Genomic DNA, 24,157 nt, shown 5'->3' on the forward strand with positions numbered 1-24,157 from the left:
CATAGAAATTTCAGTAGGTAAAATATAAGATGTATAATGATTTATGTATGTGTGCCCATATATCAATATGTATGTAGAGAGTGGTCAGCACCTGTGATTTCATTAGAGTGAGGAAGGAAGTTTCTTTTAATATATTATCTTACCTGGAGCACTGAAAAGTTAATTATGGCATACAGCATTGCTTACAGCAATTTAACATTAAAATATGAGTAGCCTATTTGAAGTCATTTATTTAGAAAGGAAAATGTCTCAAAAGATAACAAAAACAATCACATAATTATAAAACAGACTTTAAAATATGAAAACAACAAAGCAGCTTCCCAGCTCATCATTTTTAGTGCTCTTTACAGCAAGTATGCTGTATTCAAGGAATATGAAATCTGGTGATTCACAGTTCATCCCGTACCATCTAATTCATTAGCTTTTATATCCATTAGTAGCCTTAATAGCCTATACTTTGGTATCTATGGGTATTCTGTGTCAAAACAGTGCTATATAAATCACACTTGCCTGAGGAATCCTCATAGCACTTGATTTTGGAAGAATAAATGTGGGGGAGGAAATGGTCTCTGATTCTTTAACTTTGGATGTTCTCAGAAGAGCTGGCATACATGAAGGCTTTTCTTTTCAAACAACTTTCTGGAAATGGTAAGCACGATTTTATTGGGAAGTCTGAGGTGAGAGTCCATGCATTATAGTGCCAATACACATTATAAATCTTATTTATTATTTATTGATATTTGTATTTATTTTGAATTTATTCCTCATAACCTCTTTATTCCTCGGTGCTATTATTAAAAAATCTTAGATAGTAAAGCAATTTAAATTAAGGATCTTTAACATTTAATGGCAAATAATTCAAAATATCCTTTTCCATATTCTTATTTCCTGTGGTTCTTTGGCATATCCCACTAAAAAAAGAAAAGCACTTACACTCTGAAATATGCACCTTAAAATGCAACCTTCCATGTTCATCAGCATCCTCTCACATGGCTTTACTGGCGTTTCATTATGCCGCTTCCCTGGCCCACTACTTTACTCATCCCTCCCCTCTTGTCCATCCAAAGTTTTGGAAGAGTGAGTGTACCTTCTCATCCCCCCCCCCAAAAAAAAAAAAAAAGGTATGGAGTCTTCTGACCTCTTAGGAATAATTATTAGAGACACAATGAGTTCAGCACACAATGAATACTATGAGAAAAAAAATTCTGCAGCAAATCTGAGTTGATATTCAGATTCCTTATCCAACAGGGTATGGAATTTTATAATTTCATTGTCATTACAATAGTATGCATTAAAATTTTATTGTGAATCAATTTTGTTAGAGAGATAAGATCTTTTCTTGCTTCTGTTTTGTCTAAAATTCTTCAAATATAGAACATTTTATGTTTATTAGTGCTTAAAAAAAATAATTTTGGCATGTGCAAAATGTTCCAAAGATGGTTATTTCAGTTACCAATAACCTCTTTTCATGTAGTTGGTTTATTGCCAAGATCTTTACTTCACTCCCCTTCTGCCCTTTGGCCTTTTTCTAGTATATAAAAAGTGACTTTCCTGGAGGGATTTCCTCTTCCTTTCCAATGGTTTTTATTTCAAGGATGGTTTCCTCGTTAGGGCAGCTGGCTCCTTAAGAACAAACAAACTCAAGCTAGAACAGAAAATCCAAGGCCCAGAGATTATTGAGGATCGTTCTTGCTGAGATGAATTCTGCAAAAGATATATGGAGATGTATCAGAGTAGGCATGAGAGTAAAAGGAAAGAAAGGAAGAGGAGAATTATTCTGATTCTAATAAAACCAGAATTCATGCAAAGGGAATTCTTGATTATATTAGGGGTTTGAATCTACTGCCTGACTTTTAAGAACTCTCTGGGTTCGATAAGTTTTGAAGGCAAGTTTCCACCAGCTCCCAGAGCCGGCCTTCCTCTGACTTTGGGGCATCATTCTGAGCAGACTTAGAGTTGCCTTCCTTTTCCATTGGACCTCCCAGCACCTGTCTGTCTCTGTCAGTCAGAACTGGCTGCAGTCACCACTTAACTGAGAGCTGTGCACGGAAGGGCAGGGCCGGGCTCTTTGTGGACAGAAAGTGTGGGCAGTGAGAGAACAGCAGCCATAGAGCAAAGGCCCAGGGGTTTGTGATCGCCAACTAGCACAGGAGTCTTTTCCTCATGGTTGTGAGCAAACAGATTTAGACCTTGGGAGCAACTCACACCCATCTGGCACAGAGCCTCTGTTTAGCAGAGGAGGAAATTGAGGCATGGGGAGGAGGTCTTGTCCAACATCACGGAATCAGAAAGCAGCCGAGGTGAAGTGCAGGAGTCTGACATTCCTTGTGCTCACCGAGTGTCTGGTCGTTTCCCTCAAGAATTACCTGTGCCTTTAGTTCTGTGAGGAAGCTGCTTGTGTTTCAGCAGCTCCTGGGCTGAGGCGCTCCGGCTGTGACTCCCTTCACGGGGGATGAAGCTGACAGACCCTTCTGTCTCTTCTGGGGCTCTGGCTGTGATCTCAGGCGCTGGTCAGAATGTCCCGTTGGCTCTTGTGGTGTTTGTCCTAAGTCATAACTGTAGTTCATGTCAGGTTTTACTACTTTAAAACTCGTAGAAGAAAATAAATGAAGCTTGAGAGCACTTGACTTCTGTTACTGTTACTCAGGTCAGTGAAATCTTGCATTTATATGCATGTAGTTACACCATCCTTTATGTTGAAAAGTAAAAGTTGTAGGCTGATAGAGATTCTTGTCAGGTACTATCTCTACCAGTTTCCCTTTGGGACTTTAGGGACCTGTATCTGCCAGTCATTACCTGTGTTGCCAGAGGCAAATCATTTAACTTTCCTGCCTCCATTTCTCCATCTGCAACGTGGTGATAACAGTCCTTGGAGTACCTCCCTTAAAAGCTTATAAGGAGACTGTAAATCTTAAAATACTGTATCAGTATGAATTGTTATTACTGCCATGACCTCTTACCCGAAAATATCCCTCTAGTTGGTATTTATACTTTTCTCTGTCCCTTTCATCCACAAATTCCTATGGAAAAGCTTTTTAGTGTAAGAATCCTTCCCTACTCTGTTGATCTTTTAATTACTGTTCTGTGCCTTACCTACTAATATTTCTAATCCATCTTTGAATATATTTGTCTTCTATTACAAATCATTGACACATGGGGTAAAAGTCATTCTTGAAACACACAAGGTTAGAAAATTGGACACAAATTTTATCTAGCCACTCCTTCCACCAATATGTTTGAGTAAGTAACAGTCATGACAATAGTTACAGATATTTAAAAATTATTTGCTAATGTTTGGATATTAAATAGTGGTCCTTATTAGCCCCCTTTAGTGCCAGGCCTGCAGTCAGAAAGATTCATCTTCCTTAGTTCAAATCAAGCCTTAGACACTTAATGGCTTTGTGGCAAACCACTCCAGTGTCTCTGCCAAGAAAACTCCAAATGGAGCCATGAAGTGTGGAACGTGACTGAAATGACTCAACAGTAATCACACGCTTTAAAATCAATGCCAGGGATTTTTGTAAAAACTAATAATTCAATATTTTTGGACCTCCTCTTATGTCACATCATAGTATACAGGTAGCCATGGCTCCTCAAAAGCTATGCTGGTCTAACCTAATTAATACAAGTGCTGCCACATTAAAAAGATTTTGCATATATGCCCAGTGACTAACTAAATTTCTGTCCTCTTAGTGACAGAGATTTGAAGAAACTCATTTAAGAAGTTTAGCATTCAGGTGATCAATTTTTTCATGAAATCAACTCTTGAAGTGGAGGGAAAATGGAAACTATTCCAGTGAACAGGTTACCAACACTGACAAATTAAATATTCATTCTGGTAATGAAGTACTTTAAGGACTTTTATTGGAAAATGGCAAAATAAGAATCATAATTTCTTTGCCTTAAAACACCAGCTGATAGTTAATTTCTCAACTTCCTATCTCAATCTGTATTCATATAGAAGTTATTAAATCTAAGATTCTGTCTGATTTTCTGTCTAAATTATAGTGGGTATCTTAAAATTTCATAATTCAACTTGATCTGTAATTAACTTTTAATAGTAAATTATTATAATATAAATTTTGTGCCATTAGAGAAAATGAGTATACATACTACTTTTTCCTAAAATGTAAACAAAAACTTATGGATCTCCATTCTGAAGACATCTAATTTGATATAAAACTATCAGCAGTGTTTTTTCTTTTCATGTTTGCTTTATATTCAGTTAGTTTTAAATTTCTTTTTCTATAGTTGTATATACTGCTAAAGGACTACAACTGTATCAGTGATATTTTGTTATCATTCTTCATTATAATTTTATTTCTTATTATATTTAAGTGTGTAATTCTTTTGTTTTACAATGTTTGATTTCCCAATATATTTCTCTATATACGGACACGCATACACCACCCTGCCCTCCACACCCACACCTGAACATTTCTTATAACAGATATTGAAAAAAATAAAAATAAACAAACAAACCGCAGTTCATCAAACTAATCAATATATCAGCCAAGGATGACACTATATGCTATGTTCCAGACTGCTCCCCACCTCTGCAAAGAAGGGAGGGAGGTACATTCTCATATTTCATTTTGAGAGCTTGCTTATTTTAATTTCATAGCATGTAATTTCAGTGTTGTTCTTCTGTTTATATTGTGGTGGTATTAGTATTTTGTTTTCCTGTTTCTGCTCTATTCACTTTGCATCAGTTTACTTGTCTTCCCTTGCATCTTTGATTCTTCACATAGTAGAATTTATTTAACCATTTCCCACTACCCTGTAAAAGTAGGTACTAAATAAATACTGTATTGATTGAATTAAGACTTGCTCAAGTCTTTTAAATCCAAGTACAACCTTTTTTCTGCCACATTATGCTATCCTTAAGTAGTTACTTCATCAACTCATATATGAGAGATAACTGTAGCTATATGATTTCAATAGTGTTATTGTGCTTTCTAGTTTAACACAGTATTACAGCATTTGTCTTACTGGATCTGGAATAAAATCATCTTCCTGTGTGTAGTATAAATTTTTTTGTTTCTGTTTCTGCCCTAAATATAGATGTGGTTTTTTTCCTTCTTCCTCCCATCCCAATGGTGCAAAACTTTTTTTGTTCTTTGTGATTATAGTCCAAGTTCTGTCTTTAAAAACTAATATACAAAAATAAAAACTTCTCCTTTTTAAAAGGTGCATTAAGTCTTCTGGGGTAATTAATTTCATTGTCTTGAAAAAGATCATTGACTTAAATGACTTTTTCTTGAGGTGGTGGTGGGTTTCAAGAGTTTTTTTTTCCTCTTCTCTAGAAGTAAAAAGTAGCTATTAGTTTACCATGTGATCCAGCCCCCAAAGAAGTTGTCTGTTGGTTTGTTGTTGATCCCAATTTCATAACTGGATGTTCATAGATATATAGTTAGAAAGAGCTTTATGAGTTAGACAGATAAGTATGTCGGTCAGTGGATAGAGTGCTAATCCTGGAATCAGGAATTTGCTTTTTGACTCCGGGCAGTTCACTTAATATCTATTTGCCTCAGTTTTATATTTTTATGTCTTTCCCTCTCTCCCTCCCTTCCTCCTTCCCTCCTTACTTTCTTTTCTTCTTCCCTCCTTCCCTCCCTCCTTCCCTTCCTTCCTTCCTTTCTTCCTACCTCCCTATTTGAGATTAAGTGACTTGCCCAGGATCACACAGCTGGTAAGTGTTAAGTGACTGAAGCCAGATTTGAACTCATGTCCTCCTGTACAGGCCAATGCTTTATCCACTGCCCCATCAGCTTTTGCAACCATAATTAAGGTTAACAACATCTACCTCATTAGGTTATTGTGAGCATCAAATGAGATAATAGTTGTAATGCATTTAGCACAGTGCATGTATGCAGCAGGTGCTATACAAATGTTATTATAATTATTATAGTTCCACCCCTTCATTTTTAGGTGAGGAAACTAAAGCTTAGAGATATGAAGCTCACATAGGTAGCAAGTGCCAGAGCTAAGACTGGAACTCAAGTGCTTCTATTCCAAATGCATTCCACCATACTACTTAGCAATTTCTCTTGTTTTATTGGGTACTAATGTAATTCTACAGATTACTAACCCTCTAGTTTTCATTTACAAAGCTTCTATAACATAAAACTGTTGGATTTTCTCTGGCTCTCATAAGAAATGTGCTGACATGCTATAGGACTAATTGTCTGCAATTTAATTTTGGAATTGTGATAATCATTATTGCTGTTTTTATTTTCATTCTAGCTTCCTTGGGCACAGCCAGCTACAAATATTTGGAAAAATTATGCCCTTTGGGGTGATTTTCAATTTAGTCACTTCAGGAAACAGGTTTTCATGTCAGGCACTTTGGGTTCAGATTTGGATTATTAAATACTTGAGTCCTCAGTTGCCACATTAGACCATTTAACATTTTAAATTTCCTTGTAAAGAAAATGAATTTTTAAAAATCCCCAGCCATCTGTATATTCTTGCAGTATTTTTGAAATATTCCCTTAGGATATAAAGTGTTTTTTCCTACCCTACAGTCACATTTCTTGGTATAAAAATCTGCTGGTTAAAGAGAGATGGACTTGGCTTTGTAGGCTGATTCATAGAAATGTATTTGGGGTTCATTTCTATATTGTATAGCAAAGCAAGGGTGATCAGATATGTTTGGCCTTCTTTATCACCAGAATATTTAAATATACTTCTTATAGTGCGTGAATGATGTAGGCAGATCACATTGCTGTGCTGTTTTCACTACAATGATTCCTGGAGAGAATGGGTTTTGTTGGTGATATAATAAGACCTTTTTCCTTTTGCCAATTTTTTTTTTTTTTTTAAGAGTTCTTATTTCATGGTATGTGGCAATCAGTGGAACTCCTTTGCTTTCATTTACATTTACATTATTTTCTGTTTTGCTCTTCCAGAAATGCATCTTCTGCAGACAGAGAGTTAAGAAAGTTTCTGGGGCCTGCATCCAGTGCTCTTATGGACGCTGCCCAGCTTCCTTTCATGTGACCTGTGCCCATGCCACTGGGGTCTTGATGGAACCTGATGACTGGCCTTATGTAGTTAACATCACATGCTTTCGACACAAGATCAACCAGAATGTGGTAAGTATTTTATTCCATCTGTGGCTTTTATGGGTTTTCAGCATTGTATCATATTTTAGTTTTCCAGAATAAAAAATTAAATCAAATTCCTGGAGTAAAAGCTTAGTAAATTTTGGGACTAAAAATGTTGCTGTGCTAACTCCCAGAGACTCTAAAGACAGCACTCAGCATGGGGCTGTTTTCTGCTCTCCTGGGACAGACAGGAGCTGTGTAGCCTCTCTAGTGTTAAAAAACACCATATTTAGATTCTGAAGGCTTCAAGTCAAATCCCAGCTGTGCTTATTACTATGTGACGTTGAGCAAAGCACTTTATCACGTTGGGCCTCAGTTTATTTATGGATTGATTATTCACTTATTCATTTTTCAAATAAGGGATTTGAATTTGGCGACCTTTGAGGTCCCTTAAGTTCTGAATTCTGTAGTATCTACATTCTACAAGATGTTGGTGGTATGTCATCGGATCCTGTGGCTGGTCTCAGTGTTTCAACTAAACCAGTGACTGATTTAATCATCAAAGACAAGAATTAAATAATTCGATCTTTTGTCTGGTTGACCTACTTATGTAAAATATTCAATGACTAGTATTTCAAGTAGCTATAAAAGAAATTTTCCTCCAGCACTATGCCTTAAGAAATCCTACTAGGCTTAATCTTTGTACTTTGGGTATTATTTTTTTTAAAAGTCTATCCTCTATCACTCCATGACCATTGACTGAAGGAGAAGATGATAGGGTGAAGAAAACGGGTTCTGAATTATGAAGTAGTAGAGATGAGGGAACTCACAGGGGATAGTCCTGATTTTCCAAAGAAGTAAGAGACTGAGGGGCAGCTAGGTGGCGCAGTAGGATAGAGCACCAGCCTGAATTCAGGAGGGCCAGAGTTCAAATCTGGTCTCAGACACTTAACACTTCCTAGCTGTGTGACCCTGGGCAAGTCACTTAACCCCAGCCTCAGAAGGAAAAAAAAAATGACTTGGAGACTGGGATGTTTTTAAGAGAGAGATGGTGTTGTGAGCTTGAGTTGAGAAAAGTTGAAACAGCTCTAGATATCAGTAGGATAGAGCCAATCAAGGAAGAACTAAGGGACTTGTTATACAGCATTAAAGGTCCAATTTAAATCAAAGAATGTGATTTTGCAATGGATCCAATTCATTCAATTCTGTGACTTCTCTCTTTTATTATAAGCTCAAGTTATTGGGGAAAAATATTATAGGTTATAGGAATGTATACAGTCTCTTTTGGATTGATATCCCATACTTGGCTCATAGTCTCATTTTGTACCCTTACTCCTACTCTAATATCTGAGGCTCAAGTTTACAAACTCATTTACTTTTAAAATCCTGCCTTCACACTTAATAAATTAATTCCCATGACCATCATCTTCACTCCATTTCATTTCCCCAAAGAAAGGGTTTTATCTTAGCTTTCACTATCACTTATAACCAGAGAACTTCCATGCTTCTGAATTCTGATATTTTTTCTTTCTAATCAGAATCTGGTTTCCTTTCATCTCTCCCTCTGTCACATTCTGTCTAAATTTATTCTTTATCTACAGACACTGTCCACAACCTTCATCCCTTTCAGTTCTAATCCTTGACCCTTGCTCTGACCTTTCTCTTTTCACAGTGCTGACTCAGGTCAACTGTACTCTGTCTCTCTTCTGTACTTTACCAGTCCCTAACTATGGGTGATTTCCCTCCATTCTCTTCTCTGTTGCTATCTTTACTATTGAGTGGAGTTACACAATTGTATAAATTGGATTCACTACAGATCCATATTCTTTGACTTAAACTGGACTTTTATTGCTACACAGCAGTTCCTTACTTCTTCCTTGATTGTTTATTCCACTGATATCAGTGGCTATTTCAAACCTTTTCTCAACTCAAGCCCCCAGCATCTTCCCTCTCTCAACAAATATCCTAGTCTTTTACTTCATTGGATTATCCATGCTGAGTTCCTTCATTTCTACTATTTCATACTTCAGAACACCTCTGCCTCATCTGTTAATATCTTCTCCTTCATTCCTGTATTTGAGGAAAAGTGTCTGAGATAGAAATAATTATTTTCCTTACCAAAACCAATCCCTGTGCTTGTGCCTTTGATTCCATTGCTCCCTATGTCATGCAAAATCTTACTCTATCAGTTATTATACTTCTTCTCTACACCTGCATCACTGCATTCCCTCTCCCTACCTTTTCCTTTCTCCTCTGTAGCAGCATCTTTCTATTTGCCTATAAATATGCTCTGGCCTTAAGCAATACTTAAAAAATCATACTTGACCCTCTTTTCTCTCTTAACCTACTGCCCTATCTATTACTACCAAATTCTTAGAATTATATTCTTTCCTTGCCTTACTTAGGATAAATTATAATTGTGTCATTATATTCATTTTCTCACAACCCAAGTACTTCTCAATTCTTTGCAGTTTTGGTTTCTACTATTAACTAATTGGTTTGGTTGATTTTTTTCTATCTCTATACTCTTTGACTTCTTTACAGCTTTGATACTGTTCGATAACATTGCATGTATTTTCTCTTCTTCATTGGCTTCTATGATAGTATTTCCTCTTTGTTCTTATCATACCTGACTCACAAGTTTTATCTTCTGCTAAACTCTTAGAACAGAACAGACCTGGGCCAGCTTCCTTTCTCATTTATACTCATTCTCATGGTGACCTCATCTGTTCCCAAGAATTTAAATGCTATTTCTTATAGATAATATCTAAATCAGCCTGAATAGCTCTGTTGAACTCCAGCCCCATATTATATTCTGCCTGTTGCTATCCCTTCTTGGATTCCCTGTAAGCCTCTCAAACTATAGGTTACAAAAGAACCTTCAAAAAGAGCTGGAAAAGTTCAATTTGTCTTGTATTCTTATGAGAAGAGAGACCACCAAAAAATAAAAAATTCATAGACCTACAAAATGAGTAGAACAGGAATGCTTCCTAATTCTGCTGCTTTGGGATTCTGGAACATAAACCAGAAGATTCTAGACTTAGACCTGAAAGGGATCTTAGAGTTGATTTAGTTCAAGTTTACACATTTTGGTAAATCAAGGCCCAGAATGGTTAAGTCACTTGCCTAAGATCACACAAATGGACAGGGTCAGGATTTGAAATGCAGCAAGAGACCAGGTAGTTGGCAAAAGTAGTAATCACTGTTGTTTTAATATTAGACTTTAGCTTGAAATGACTTCCCCACCTCTTAAAGGGCTACATACTGCTAAAGCTTTATGAATGAAGAAAGGAAAAAGAAGGGGACTAGAGGGGCTTGGATGATAGGGAATGAAAAACAACTTTCTCATAGCCTATCTTCCCATCAGAAATAATGTCAATAGTGTCAGCAGAGTCGCTCTTATCCAGCAACAGCTCTCTATTGCTGTCCACATAAAATCAGTATAGTTTATCATAAGTACTTTTCTTTATTGGAAAAATTAAAAAAAAAAAAGACAAAATGGGTTCTAAGCGAAAATTAGTGGTTGCCTACCTGCTGTAATTTGAAGGACAGAAAAAGTGTTTGCTCTTCTTACTTAGAAATCTCTTTTCTTCATTCCCCTCCATCTTAACTCAATGGAATCCATCCTCTAGGAGTGTCACTTAGGGGGAATAAGACAAGAAAAGGTTGATAAATGGTGGGAAGAACTAGAAAAGGCTAAGTTATATAGAGTACTGGCTAGAGAATATCCTGGAAAGTCTAGAGAGCATGAAGGCACTGAGGGCCTGAACAAGGGACAGTAAGTTCTTTCCCTTCCCATTTTTTAAGAGTGGGGTAGTGAGGTCAATGATTTCCATTGCTATTTGAGAATGGCAAAAAATTTTTTTTTCATTTTTGAATCCTTCATATTATGTGATTAGTTTTTATAGCTTCTTGAACACTTCCTGAAACTTGAATAGTATCTAAATACTATTATATATATAATTATATATTACATATATTATTATGTATAATGTAATATAAAATAAATATATATGTACTATATATACTAAATACTCTAAATAAAGCTTTTTCTGCATATTCTATATTCTACAAACAATATATTAGAAGAACTTTAAAGATAGTTTTACATTATATAGAATATAGCATTCCTTTGATTCTTTAATCCAGAAAATTGAATTATTTTTAAGGTTTTTAGATAAAAATTTATTTAGGATTATAGAGCCTCATTTTAATATTTAAATGTTCTGTGACTGTTGATAGGATTGAATTCACCAGTAAAATGAATCAAGCAGCTAATCTTCATCTTTTTGCTTCTGAGCTTTGACTTATATGACTATGTCATTGGGGGCTACTTGGTAGTTTAATAACTAATGATTTTGAAAAAGAAAATGTTTGATTTTGATGTCATTAAATTAATTTCTCCCTGCCACCTCAGACTTACTATACTTTGTAAAGGATGAAAAAAAATCACATGGTAGCTTTTTGAATATTGGAGGAAAATCTTATGTGATATTTATAAATTGCTTCTTTGAACTTCATTAGGGGAAAGAAACTAGAACAGTATTCAGACTTTTCACAGTGTTTTTGAATGTCTACTAGAGCTATAAATACAGATGTGAGGTATGTGTAAGTAGAATGTAGGCAGAAAGTGACCAACTGACAGTATGAGTGCATAATCGATGGAACTTGGCACCTAGTTAGCAAGAATGATTAATTAATGAATAGGAAGTTTACAGCTAGAATTCCATTAGTGTTGTCTTTGTACTTCAGATCAGTTTCTGCTTAACCCACTCTGATCTGTCCCCAAAAGAATCTGTCTTTGAGGATGAATTTATGTGTCTGACCCAGATGCAGAAATCCCTAAAGGAGTCTGGGCAATTCCCTTTAATGCTTGAATGGAGGATGGATTGGAGGGAGGAGATCTGAGGCAGGCAACTCACTAGCAGGCCACTGCAGCAGTCCAAGTGCAAGTTAATAAGGATCTGTACCAGGGAAGTGGCAGTGTTAAAGCAGAAAAGGGCTCATAGGGTAGAAGTGATGTAAAGGTAAATTGAGAGGCTTTCTAACATATTCTCTCAATAATTGAATTCCCAAAAAGATCCTGGAATATAGCTGATTCCTCTTATTTTAGCCTGAGGCCTAGCCTCAGTTTCTGTCAGGCTTGTACTTAGAGATTCCACATTATGCACAAACATTCCAATTCTCCAACAACTCTGTTATTTCTGTTTCTGACTATAATCTGTCACTCCATCTCTCCCTCTACCTCATTCCTTCTAAACCTACCCACTAAGAACTGTAATCCTTTAGACTCCGAGGACTTTTTTGGGTTTCACACCTGTTCAGATTTCCCTTTCCTTACTCTCCCTACACTCTGTTAGCCAAATCTCTTGTTCCCTTCTGCTTATCTCTTACCTAAACTGAGCCCTCATTTGCTTCTATTTTCATCTGTTTCCTTCATTCTTACCTATCAAAAAGAACTGGAAGAAGTTGAAACTGTATTGTCAGTTGTTCATTTGTTCAGTTGTGTCTGACTCATCAGGAGTCCATGGAGCATAGTATGTAGACCCTTGTATTGTGATTTGTCTCCCAAAATCTGTCCAAAATTATGTTTGTTGCTTCTGTGACATAATCTGTCCACCTAATGTCTGCTATCCCTTTGTCCATTTTCTATCAGTTGTCTTTCCCAGTATTAGGATCTCATTATGTGGCTAAAGTATTTAAGATTCAGCTTCAGTATTTGTCCTTCCTCTGAGTAGTCTGAATTAATTAACTATTCACTGATTTGATCTTCTTGAGGTTCAAGAGACTCTCAAAACTCTTCTCTAGCTCCACAATTCAGAAGCATAGATTCTGTAACACTCAGCTTCCTCCATAATCCAGTTCTCACAGCCGTGCATTATTAGTAGAAAGACATAGCTTTGACTCTATGTACTATAGTTGATCAGATAATATCTCTATTTTTTAAGTATGCTGTCCAGATTTGATATATCTTTCCTTCCAGAAAGTATCTTCTAATTCCATGGCTACAGTTACCATCTGCCAGTGGTCTTTGAGCCTAAGAATATGAAATCTGTTACTGCTTTCATTTCTTCTCCTCTTATTTGCCAGGAAGCAATGGGCCAGTTGCCATCATCCTAATTTTTTCAATGTTGTTTCAAGCTAGCTTCTGGTCTCTGTTCTTTCAACCTCATCAAAAACCTTTTTAATTCTTCATTTTCTGCCATCAGAGTGATATCATCTACATATCTGTAGGGTGACAAACAGGTCTGATCAGCTCCAATTATCCCAACTGTAGGGTGACAGAACTCTCAAGAATTCTGAGATACCAAAGAAAGAGGGGCCTATGGGCAGCTTGATTGTAATTAGGTTCCTGTCTTCAAACTCCTAGAAAAAAGCTGCTTATATAAATTGCCTCTATTTCCTCCCTGCTCCCTCATGCCTTATTCTGATTTCCAACCTCTTCTCTCAACTGAAACTGTTCTCTCCAAATATATCTCCTAATTGCCAAGTCTGATGATCTTTTCCCAGTTTTTATCCTTTTCAACCTGGCTGCTGCGTTTGATCCTGTTGACCATTCCCTCCTCCTGAATAACTACTCTTCCTTGTTATCCTTCACCTCCTAATTGTTTTCCGAGGTTCTGTCCTTTATTCTTTATATTCCTATCTAAACTTTTTGCTACTGAATTTCTTAAATCACATGGATTTAATTATCATCTTTATGCTCTATCAATCATCTCTATAACTCTATGACTTCCTGATGTATATATCAAGCCACAGTTTCTTACTGGACTTCAATATGTCATCACCATTTACTGGTTTGAAGTTTAAAACTGGATCTTTCCATAGATATCTCAAACTCAACAGAGCTAAAATAAAACTTATTATTACTATTATTATTCCATTCTCAAATCTCTCTTCTTTTAAACATTCCTCTTTCTGTCAAAGGTACTACAATCTTTCTAATCTTCCAGGTTTATAATCTCAGAATTATACCTAGTTCTTCATTCTCCTTCACTTCACCTATCCAATCAGCTGTCAAATCCTGTTATTTTTACCTCCATTATATTTTTCAGATCTGATCCCTTCTTTCTCCTCATTGTTAGTTTAGATCCTAATTATTTCTCACCTAGATTATTAGAAAATAATAATTGGTATCTCTTCTTCAAGCATCTCTGTAATCTAGCCCAACTGATGTCAAATTGATTTTTCCTTAAGCCATGTTATTTCCCCACACTCATTCAAGTCCGGTGGTTCCCTGTTGTTTTGAGTATCAAATATAAACTCATTTATTTAGTTTTCAAAGGTCTTTGTAACTTAGACTCAATATGTATTTGTAATGCCACTGCTTGTAACTTTTCCTCTACTGTTACCCAACCAAATTTGCTTTCTCTTTATCCTTCATTAACAACAGTCCATCTCCCAGCATGTACTGACTGATCTCAGTGGTTGGAATGCTGTCCTGCTCCTGCAACTTGCCTTTTCTTCTCCAACTAACTCCTTTCTTTCTTCAAGATGCTGCTGAAGTACCATCTTTCATATGAAGCCTTCCCCGTCCTCCTCAATTGCTTATGTCCTCTCTTTCATATTACCTTGTTTTAGTTCATATGTGTGTATATATATATATATATATATATATATATATATATATATATATATATATATATATATATATATATATATGTATATATATATACACACATATATATATATGTTATTTTTGTTTATTTGTATGTATTTATACATGTACTTGTTTCTCCCTTCAAAATGTCAGTTTTTTGCAAGTAGGGATTGTTTCATTTATTGATTCATAGCCTCAGCACCTAGAACAATGCCTAATACATAGTGGCACTTAGTAAATATTTTTATGTTATGTTGCAACTTTATTATTTGTAGCCAAGAGTTCTATTCACACATATACATAATCCACTTTTATGCGAGATGTTGAATATTTGCAAGTGACAAAATGGATTTTTTTTTAAAAAGAAGCCAATTGTACAACAATCAATTATAGTCTGGAAATTTAAGCCTTCAAAACCTTGTGTTCTAAAAGTAGGTAATCCATGAATTAATTACCCAAAGCAGATTTTATACTGTAATCTATTACCTATAGCCACTAGGGGGAGAGCTGATATTTTATACCAAAGTTCGTCTGACTTAGCTTTCAAAAAAGGACATTAAGAAAGATATCTATTGAAGGCCCAAATCATGGTGTAAACATATTTTAGAAGCCACAAAAATTCTTCTACCACCTTTCTGTTGTTGCTTTTTAAAGTGCATATAACTTCTAAGAAACAAACACATGAAGCATATATTTTCTCTGATCTATACTACAAGACAATATGCAAGATAATGCAAGACAACTACATTTGGGCAATTTGTTTTGGGTGAGGGTCACATCCTTTATAAAGCTCTATCTGAATTGTATATATCAGGGAGAAAAAAAGCTTTTCCCTCTGCCTTATACATTTTTATCCTTCTTTTAAAAAGTGCCCATTCTGGAGAGTGTTAACCTTAGTTCAATATTTCTCTTGTTCTCTTTCACAGTAGAACTGCAGGTCCCATGAATGAATCCCAATAGAATGGATGAAAGATAGTGGATTGATTTCTCTGCATTCATCTTCCCCAATGCTTTCTCTACTCAAGAGGGGCCTCTCTTGGTTCATTGATGTTCAGAACATTTTCCTCTTCCCCTTTTCTTTCCATATTTGTTTTATCCTACTTTCTCTAATTTAAATACCCCTGGTATACTGAGCAGCAAAATGTAACCTGCCTATCTCTAAATTTCAGACTAGTTCTTTTACTTTACCTGAGAGGCAATGAAATGTAATAAAAATTTCCTGGCTTCCAAGTAAGATAGGAATTTAAACCCTACCTCTGCCATTTAATGTCTTTGAGCCCTGATTGTATTAACTTACTTCTGGCTTACCTCTTATATACTCAAAGTTTTTTTTCCAGGATTGGATAAAATTATGCATAGGAAATTATTTGCAGCCACAGTTTACTCACCTGTAAGATGAGACTGTTAGATTAGACAATCTTTAAAATTCCTTTCAGTTTGAATTCCTAAGACTATATTTTTTAAAAGCTATTTCTAAGCTAAAAAGTTCTGAGCAGCCAGAATAGATGTCACCAAGTCCTTATATTAAACCTCACGACCTTTACTCATCAGAGAACTTCTTCACTCCTTATTTGGAAACTGTCTACTTTTTTTAAAACTCAGCTTTAAGCTAACTTTTCTAAGCCACAAGGAATCTTGAAATTCCACATTAGATGTTGGAGATAGGAAGACTGAAGATGGGGACTGAAACTTAATAGAGTTTTAAAGAAAGTTCTCACCAGTAGCAATACGTAATCAACAGTCATTTGTGTAGTGCCTGCAATGTGTGATACACTTATATAACATGCTAGGAATACAAAGAAAAAAGTGATCGAGGTTTTACAGGAGACACATGCAGTAGTGTTTTAAAAATAACAAAAGAAGTTTAATTGAAAGGATTAAACTTCTCTTAGCTTTCTTCTGTAAAATGGAATTTACAGTAGTACTTATAATACTTCACAGGGTTGTTATAAGGCAAGTGCTTCATAAACTTTTTTATTTTAATTATATTAGCATTATTTGTTTAATGATTCATTATTCAGTTACTTGATTCATTGATCAATTATTTAATTTATTATTTATGCCGGTAGTTTGATTATATTTATTATAATCGTAAATATTATAATTAATAATAATCAATTGAATAATTAATAAATAAACAATTATAGATATAATTTTACCTATTATAATTATAATTAATAATGTGAGCTCTTATAATTACTATTACATGCCAGGTTGATTTATACATCTTCATCACTAAACAGTAAGGTATAAATAGCTTTACTCTAGAGCTTATACAACAGAAGAGAGAAGGTAGACTAAGAATTGAATATTATTGTCAACATTCTCTAGACAGTAACTATTTCCCACAGAGATGTAAGATGAGACAAAACATTTTTCCACATGAAATAGAACAGTCCAATCTGTCTTACCTTCTTTTTAAGTTGGCATGTCAATGTGAAAACTTTAGTTAAGGACTTCAAAAATCTGAAGGAATATTTGATTGTGCAAATCTTTGGAAACCACACCATATAGATTCTTTGTTGATTAGTTACAATCTCTCATGCTATTCATCTGCTTTTCTATGTGTATATACTGCACTTACTTAGGTAAGGTCTTTTTTTTTTTATTTTTAATACAGTGTATAACCCACAAATTGCTCCTCACCCCCCCAAAAAAAAATCCCAACAAAAAACCTAAAAAGGAGAACTATGTTCATGAAAAGTAGATTTATGAATTAAATTTATATTAGATTTTTGACAATTAACTTCAATTAAGAGAAATAATACTTATATTAATAATCAGTGCAAAACAGTCATTTTTCATTGTTCTTTATTAGCATATATTTTGTAAAGGAGTGAGAAAACAATTATAAAATGATTTTTATTGTTTTTTCATGAGGTAGAATAAATATTAACAATTTTAATATTTTAATATTTGGAAAGCACAACCAAGAATCATTTGTCTCAAACCATACATACAAGTCAACATATTACTAGTAAGGATGATATCAACTCATAGTTAAGCAATGAGAGATAGAACATAATAAATAGTAGAAAGAACCGTATTGGTCTCCAGGAGGCCTGAGTGCTGCTCGTAGGAGTGCCACTAATTCTGTTTTGAATATCTTAAATTTAGGATGACTACAATGGGAAAAGTCAAAAAGGTTGTTGTTGATGTGAGAGTGTATAGCTCAGGAAAGAGAGTAGGGCTGGAAAAAAGTGGTAACTAATAGCCTTTTGGGAAAAACATTCACTACTCTCCAGCTCCACCCTGAAAAAGGAAGAAAATAGTCATTATAAAAATACAGGTGGGGGACAATGCAATTCCAGTTGTCTGAGACTCTATTTTACACAGTACAACCCACTTCAGCAACCACTGAGAGCGTCACTGGATTATGTACAACATAAAACAGAAATGAATGTTCATAATTCTGCCCCTTAGTCATCAAAAAAATGTTAAAGCATCAATAAAACAATCTGTCTATTAAGAAGTCAGACAGTTTAGAAAGGATACTTTATAGAAAGGACCTTCTAATTCACCAGATAACCTTGAGATAATCACTTATATCCTCCAGACCTGGGTTTGCTCAGTTATCAGAACACAGATTCTCACCACCCTTCTGGTCTCTGCTGGCCCCTGGGATTTCTTTGTTATGTCTTTCTTCCTTAGCTTCCTTCTGCCCTTGTGGGACTTATCCAACTGAACTGTGATTTAAGTTAAATAAAAGCTCTGCAACCTGGCACTTCTAGGCTGTATTACAAATAGGACTACCACAAAAGGTAATCCTTGTTGTATTCCTTAACAACAATTAACTCCCAAGGTTTTATACCCATCAAGAAATGTGACATATTTAAACCACAGAAAGTCAGTTTGACACATGAAAGTTATACTGGAAGTCTGTAGTCAAGGTAAGGAACAATTAAACAGGATTATACATATGACTACATACATGAATGACCATGCTTACTGAGGTGCTATAAGAATCAAATCTTTTTCTTTCCTATAGGCTTGTGCTTTAAACCACTTCTGGCATTATATTTTAGGAGTAGGTTTCATCCTCAAGAAAAACATATTGCTTAGTTTTTGCATTTCATAAGGTTCACATAAACTCTCATGCTTTTTAGCAATATTTTCTTAGTGCTTTTAATGCAAACTCTATTGTTTCATGTCTGCTACTTAAGAAAATTAAGGAATGGCTCTAGATTCCAATTTTTAACATTAGTATTGCAATCAAGCACTGTGAACATAATAGAAAGAGAAATGGTACATGTCAGCCAAGGTTAAAGTAAGCAAAGAGCATATGACATTTCAATATCTTAAAAGTTTATGAGGCAGAATTTTGTCATTTCCTCATGTAGAGAAAGCAGTAATTAGATAGCATAGTAATAATGACGTCCATAGATACTGACAAAATACAATGAAATGTACTACTTTCCTTAAAAATTTTCAAACTAATACTACAAAAAACAACACACAATTATAAATAAATGATTTGGATTGCAATCAGATTAGCTACTTCCTTGGTACCACACCCCCCCCCCCCCCCCGAAATCTAAATTTGCAAAAAAAAAAAAAATTTAATTAAAAAAAAAAAAAAAAGATAAATTAGGTAGTGATCATTTACTTTAAAAAAAAATCAATCAATCACATGATCAGCTGTGATGGACTCTCTTCAACAATAAGGTGATTCAGGTCAATTCCAATAGATTTGTGATAGAGAGAGGCATCTGCATTCAGAAAGAGGACTATAGGGTTTCTCAACATAGTATTTTCATCTCTTTTTTTTTTTTCTGTTTTTTCTTTTTTTCTTTCTCACTTTTTTTCTTTTTAAGCTGATTTTTCTTGTGCAGCAGGATTAATATGGAAATATATTTAGAAGAATTCCACATTTTTAATCTACAGTGAATTACTTTTACATTTACATTTTACAAACTGAGATAATAATACTCATATTATCTTTTTCACAGAATTGTGAGGAGGAGATAGCTTCCTTAAAGTGGTGTGAGCCCAAATGCATACTCCACTTTGTAAACTATTCTTTTGTTTCCTGGAGAATCAAACTCACTCACTCACTTCATATCATCATTGTTTATTTAACTGAAAAAACATACAGAAGAAATATTCAAAGAATTTGCCCAACTTGACCTCTGGGGGGAAGGAATTGCTGTACACATGAAATATTATTCCTTAATGTATTAATTCACTTTGTGTTGACTTTCTCATATAGTATACTATTCTCACATACTCATTACTTAATGTTTGTTTAGTTGTTTAGTTATTCAGTTTACTTGATAAAGTAAAGAAACATTTAATATTTGGTCTAATTTTTCTTGAGAGCACTTACCTTACACTTAGCTAAATATTGGTCTCAAAGATCTTTTACATTTTGATTGCCAAGGATCAGTTATGTAGTGTTTTAGCCAAATAAATAAAAACATCCCACTCTTCCCCAATCCCTTTCTTTAAAATATGTCATTACCAAAAGACCCACACTAATAGTGCTATTAATCATAATATGTATGTTAGGCTTTGGTATATATTCCTTATGCAAACAGCACTTCCCACTATATTTTTTTAAAAATATATATAATTATCCTACCTGTGTAACCTTGAGACTTCTGTTTTTTCTTATAAACAGTGAAGCTATTAATAGTACTTAAGTGTAATATGCTTTTCTGATTTTAAAACAGTATGTGAAGTCATATTTGTTGTTGTAATCTTTATCCATATAGTGTCAAGTAGGTTACATTATATATAAAATCAACCTCTTAACCCTGAATTCTTTGAATTATAAATTATGAGATTCTGAAGCTCAATCTTTTTTTATGTGAAATTCTTAAAATTGTTCATTTTTGAGACTTCTTAAGCAACTTAAGCAATTGAAAACTCTTCCCAAAATAGGGGTTGCCTATCAACAGAAATTATAGGTTGCCATATCCTAGGAAATCTAGAAAATTCCTGCACCCACATTTTTTTAATTTTAAAAAATTTTAATTTTTCTTTCAGTCAGTTTGCTCTATAGTCAGGAGTGCGTTTTGTCCAGAGCAAAAGGAAGAGGGGGAAACAAGCCTTGCCACTTTCAGACTTCATTTCTTGATCAGCAACAAAAAAACCCATCAAAATATTTTCCAATTTGTTTGGCACTTTAGTGCTTTATTTATCTTTCGTTACTTTGTTCTGTAATTTAAACAAACACCTGGTATCATGCTGTCCCTTGATAAATAGACTGAAATACTAAATTTCACGTACACGTATTCATCAACTTCCAAATATGTAGCTAATGATTAATTAAAATCAGAGGATTCCATGTGGGAAAGAATTTGGAAATCAGCTAACCTAACAGTCTCATTTTTCTATTCAGGAAATTGAGGCCCAAGATGTGAAATTAATTCACAGAGAATAAATAACAGGCCTGAGATTCAAACCCAGGTATCTTTCCTACTTTATCATTTCTCTGAATGATTTTTTGATATTTTGACACCTCTAGGAAAACTGTCGTTCTTATAATCTTTATTTTGCCACTACTAAGTACTCCTTGATCTGGGTACTTCTGTAATAGATACTTGAAGAATTGCAAATAATTTAATCCAATCCAGGAAATGCATTAAGCATCATCTGCTATTCCCAGACCCTGTAATAGATGTTAAGAACATAAAAACTATTTAAATATAATCTTTACCCTCAAGGTATTTGGGGGTGGGGGTACCTTTTCTTTAGAGAAGCTTTGTGGAGGGACAAAGTATGGACAGTTTTGGCAGCCAGTGCAAATTTCCCAGGAGATGGTACATGATCAGGGTTTCAGAGGTGGATATTAGGTACAGGGGACAGACAGCCTATGCAAAGGCCATCCCAAAGTGAAAGATGGAATGTCGATTTTAGGAAACATCAAGAATGCCAATTTGGAGGGAATGCAGTATATCTAAATGTGAATAATATGAAATTACCTTGGAATGGCAAAGTAATGGATAGAAAGATCCCAGAGCTATCTGGGTTCAAGTGCTGCCTCTGAAATGTATGGGCCAAATGAATGACCCTGGCAGCTGATTTCATGTCTCTAAGTGCACCATGACTCTGAATATCACTGCTCTGTATTCCTTACCAAGTACTGATGAAATCACAAGTCAAAAACAAAACAGAAAAAAAATAGGCTAAAGTCAACTTGTGAAGGGTTTTAAATATTAAAATGAAGAATCTATACTTTAGCATAAAAACAGTAGGGAGGAATGGAAAGTTTTGGAGCAAAAATGACATGCTTAGACTTGTGCTTTAGAAAAATTATTTGGCAGTTGGATGAAGGATGAATTGAAGAGCCAGTCAGGATATTATTAAAGTAACCTAAGTGAGAAGTGATAAGGGCTTGAACTAAAGAGGTAACAGTATCAGAGAAAAAGAGATCAATTTGAGAAATGTTGTAGAGGTAAAACTAACAAGCTATTGGTAACCTACTGAATGTGGGCCATGAAGAAAAGAGAAAAGTCAGAAATGATTAAAAAGAATCCAAATGATTAATTGGAAGGTGATAACAAGATTATGTGATGATCAACTATGATAGACCTGGCTCTCCTCAGCAAACAATGGTTTTAGACAATTCCAATAGACTTAGGGTAGAAAGTGCCATCTGCATCCAGAGAGAGAACTATGGAGATTGAATGCAGATTGAAGCATGTTATTTTCATCTTTTTTGTTGTTTGTTTGCTTTTTCTTCCATAACATGACTGATTTGGAAATAGGTTTAAAATGATTGCACATGTAATAACCTTTATCAAATTGCTTCCTATTCCTTATCAGAATGTTGAAAACTATGTAATTGGAAAAATAAAATAATATTGAAAAGTAAAAAATAGAAAAAAATGAGGGATGGTGATGTTTGCAGCTGAAACAGAGGAGTTAGGAAGAGAAGGGAATTTAGGAAGCAAATTCTAGGTTCTCTTTTGGACATGTTAAGTTTGAGAATTGTTTCAATTTGGGATGTCACAGAGATGGTGAAAGTAGTCAAAGGTGGTTAGTTGACATGCCCTTTCAAAAGTAAATGATTTGGTGATTTGATTAGTATACAGAACAAGAAGTACCAGAAGGGTAGTGGGTAAAGTAGAAAGGAATAATGGGCAACAAGCTATCTGTGGAATGTGGTTGAGTGACTAGGGCTAGTTTAGATAAAGTAAATTATCATTCATAAAGGCAACAAAGCCTGAGGAGCTAGAGACCCAATTATGTAGCTACTGAGAATCATGCATAGAGGTTAGAGTTGAGATTATGAGGGAGCCAGAGCCTGAGACAGAGAGACAGACAGGAGAGAAACAAAAGGTACAGGCTAGTACTCCAGGGTATACCCATGCAAAAATAGCAGAATATGAAACATATGATAATCCTGCAAAGTACTGAAAACAGTGGCCAGAATGCTAGGAAGAAAAAAAGGAGAGAACATTATTGTGAAAATAATGTCCAGGAGGAAGAAAGTGGTCAATACCACAAATATGGTAAAGATAGCAAGAAGGGTAACAACCTAAGGAGGAGGTAATTTTAAGTGAATCATTTAGATAGTACATTTTGATGAATCTGTATTCTTGGCGATGTTTATACTCCTTCCAGCAGATCAGTTGGCAACCATCCTATACTTTCTTATCTTGCTTAATTCTTCTTTATGTCTTAATATAATAACTGATGAAAAATGAAACCTCATACAATAAGCAGTGTAGTTTAGAAGAAAAAACATGAGATTACAGTTAGAAAGCCAGAGACTGAAATTTACTTACTTTTATGATCTTGGAAAAGTGGCTTCCTTACTCTTAGTTTGCTCATCTGTAAAACTGGAGGACTTGGAATAAATTATCCCTGAAATTCCTTCCATTTTTAAATCCTATAAAGCTCCTCCTTTCCCTTTCTTCCTAATTCTCTTCCTGACAACATAAATAAAGGCCTCATTGAAAAATCCTGCTAATGTCTGTTGCATCTTAAACATAGATGATGGTTGATACTTAATCTTTAATTAGCACTGTTCAGATTTCCAGGCCCCAGATCTGCACAGCTGCTCTATTCCTATTTTCCTTTCATAGTTGTGAAGATTAGTGGAAAGTTTCCAACCCTTTGCCATTCAGTTATTTATGCTAATATTCAATGAAACCTAAGAAGTTGAACACAACACCTACAAGCCAGCCACTCTCAAGAGACAATAACCACAGCCTATTTGTCTATAAATTAGCTTTTTATTCAAGTTGATTTTTCTTTAAATCAAACCACAAGTGGCCAGTATAGACTTTGTAATACAGAAGGTTGGTATAAGTGATTATAGTAAATATTATTTTTACAACACATTGGCACTCCATTTAATCCATGTACTGTAGTTTGTTTAACCATTCCTCAATTAGCAATTCCATCTGTTTTGTTTTTTTTTTTCCAATTCATTGCTAACATAAAAAAGTGTACCATGATTCATTTGGTGTATATAAAGAAGTCTTTATCAGTGATTTCTTTGAGGTATAAACCTAGTAGTAGAATCTCTGGATCAAAGGTTATGGACATTTTTTCA

The 24,157-nt window shown here is 34.8% G+C and overlaps 1 protein-coding gene and 1 long non-coding RNA gene across 14 annotated transcripts in view; one reads left to right on the plus strand and one right to left on the minus strand.

The window, feature by feature from the left end:
- The window catches only part of KDM4C (lysine demethylase 4C), a 433,156-nt gene that overhangs the window by 347,369 nt on the left and 61,630 nt on the right, over positions 1-24,157 (plus strand). For all 13 annotated transcript variants that reach the window (XM_074282887.1, XM_074282892.1, XM_074282890.1 and 10 more), the window contains one exon: positions 6,912-7,097. In XM_074282887.1, coding sequence (XP_074138988.1) covers positions 6,912-7,097 — 186 coding nt within the window. The remainder of the gene's footprint in view (positions 1-6,911; positions 7,098-24,157) is intronic.
- Positions 1,108-23,442, minus strand: LOC141551352 (uncharacterized). The gene is made up of 3 exons (XR_012484836.1): positions 23,385-23,442; positions 10,581-10,689; positions 1,108-1,704 (listed from the first exon to the last, which is right to left on the minus strand). It is a non-coding gene; the product is annotated as an uncharacterized LOC141551352 (long non-coding RNA).

Source organism: Sminthopsis crassicaudata, chromosome 1, assembly GCF_048593235.1.
Source record: "Sminthopsis crassicaudata isolate SCR6 chromosome 1, ASM4859323v1, whole genome shotgun sequence".
Classification (NCBI taxonomy): Eukaryota; Metazoa; Chordata; class Mammalia; order Dasyuromorphia; family Dasyuridae; genus Sminthopsis; species Sminthopsis crassicaudata.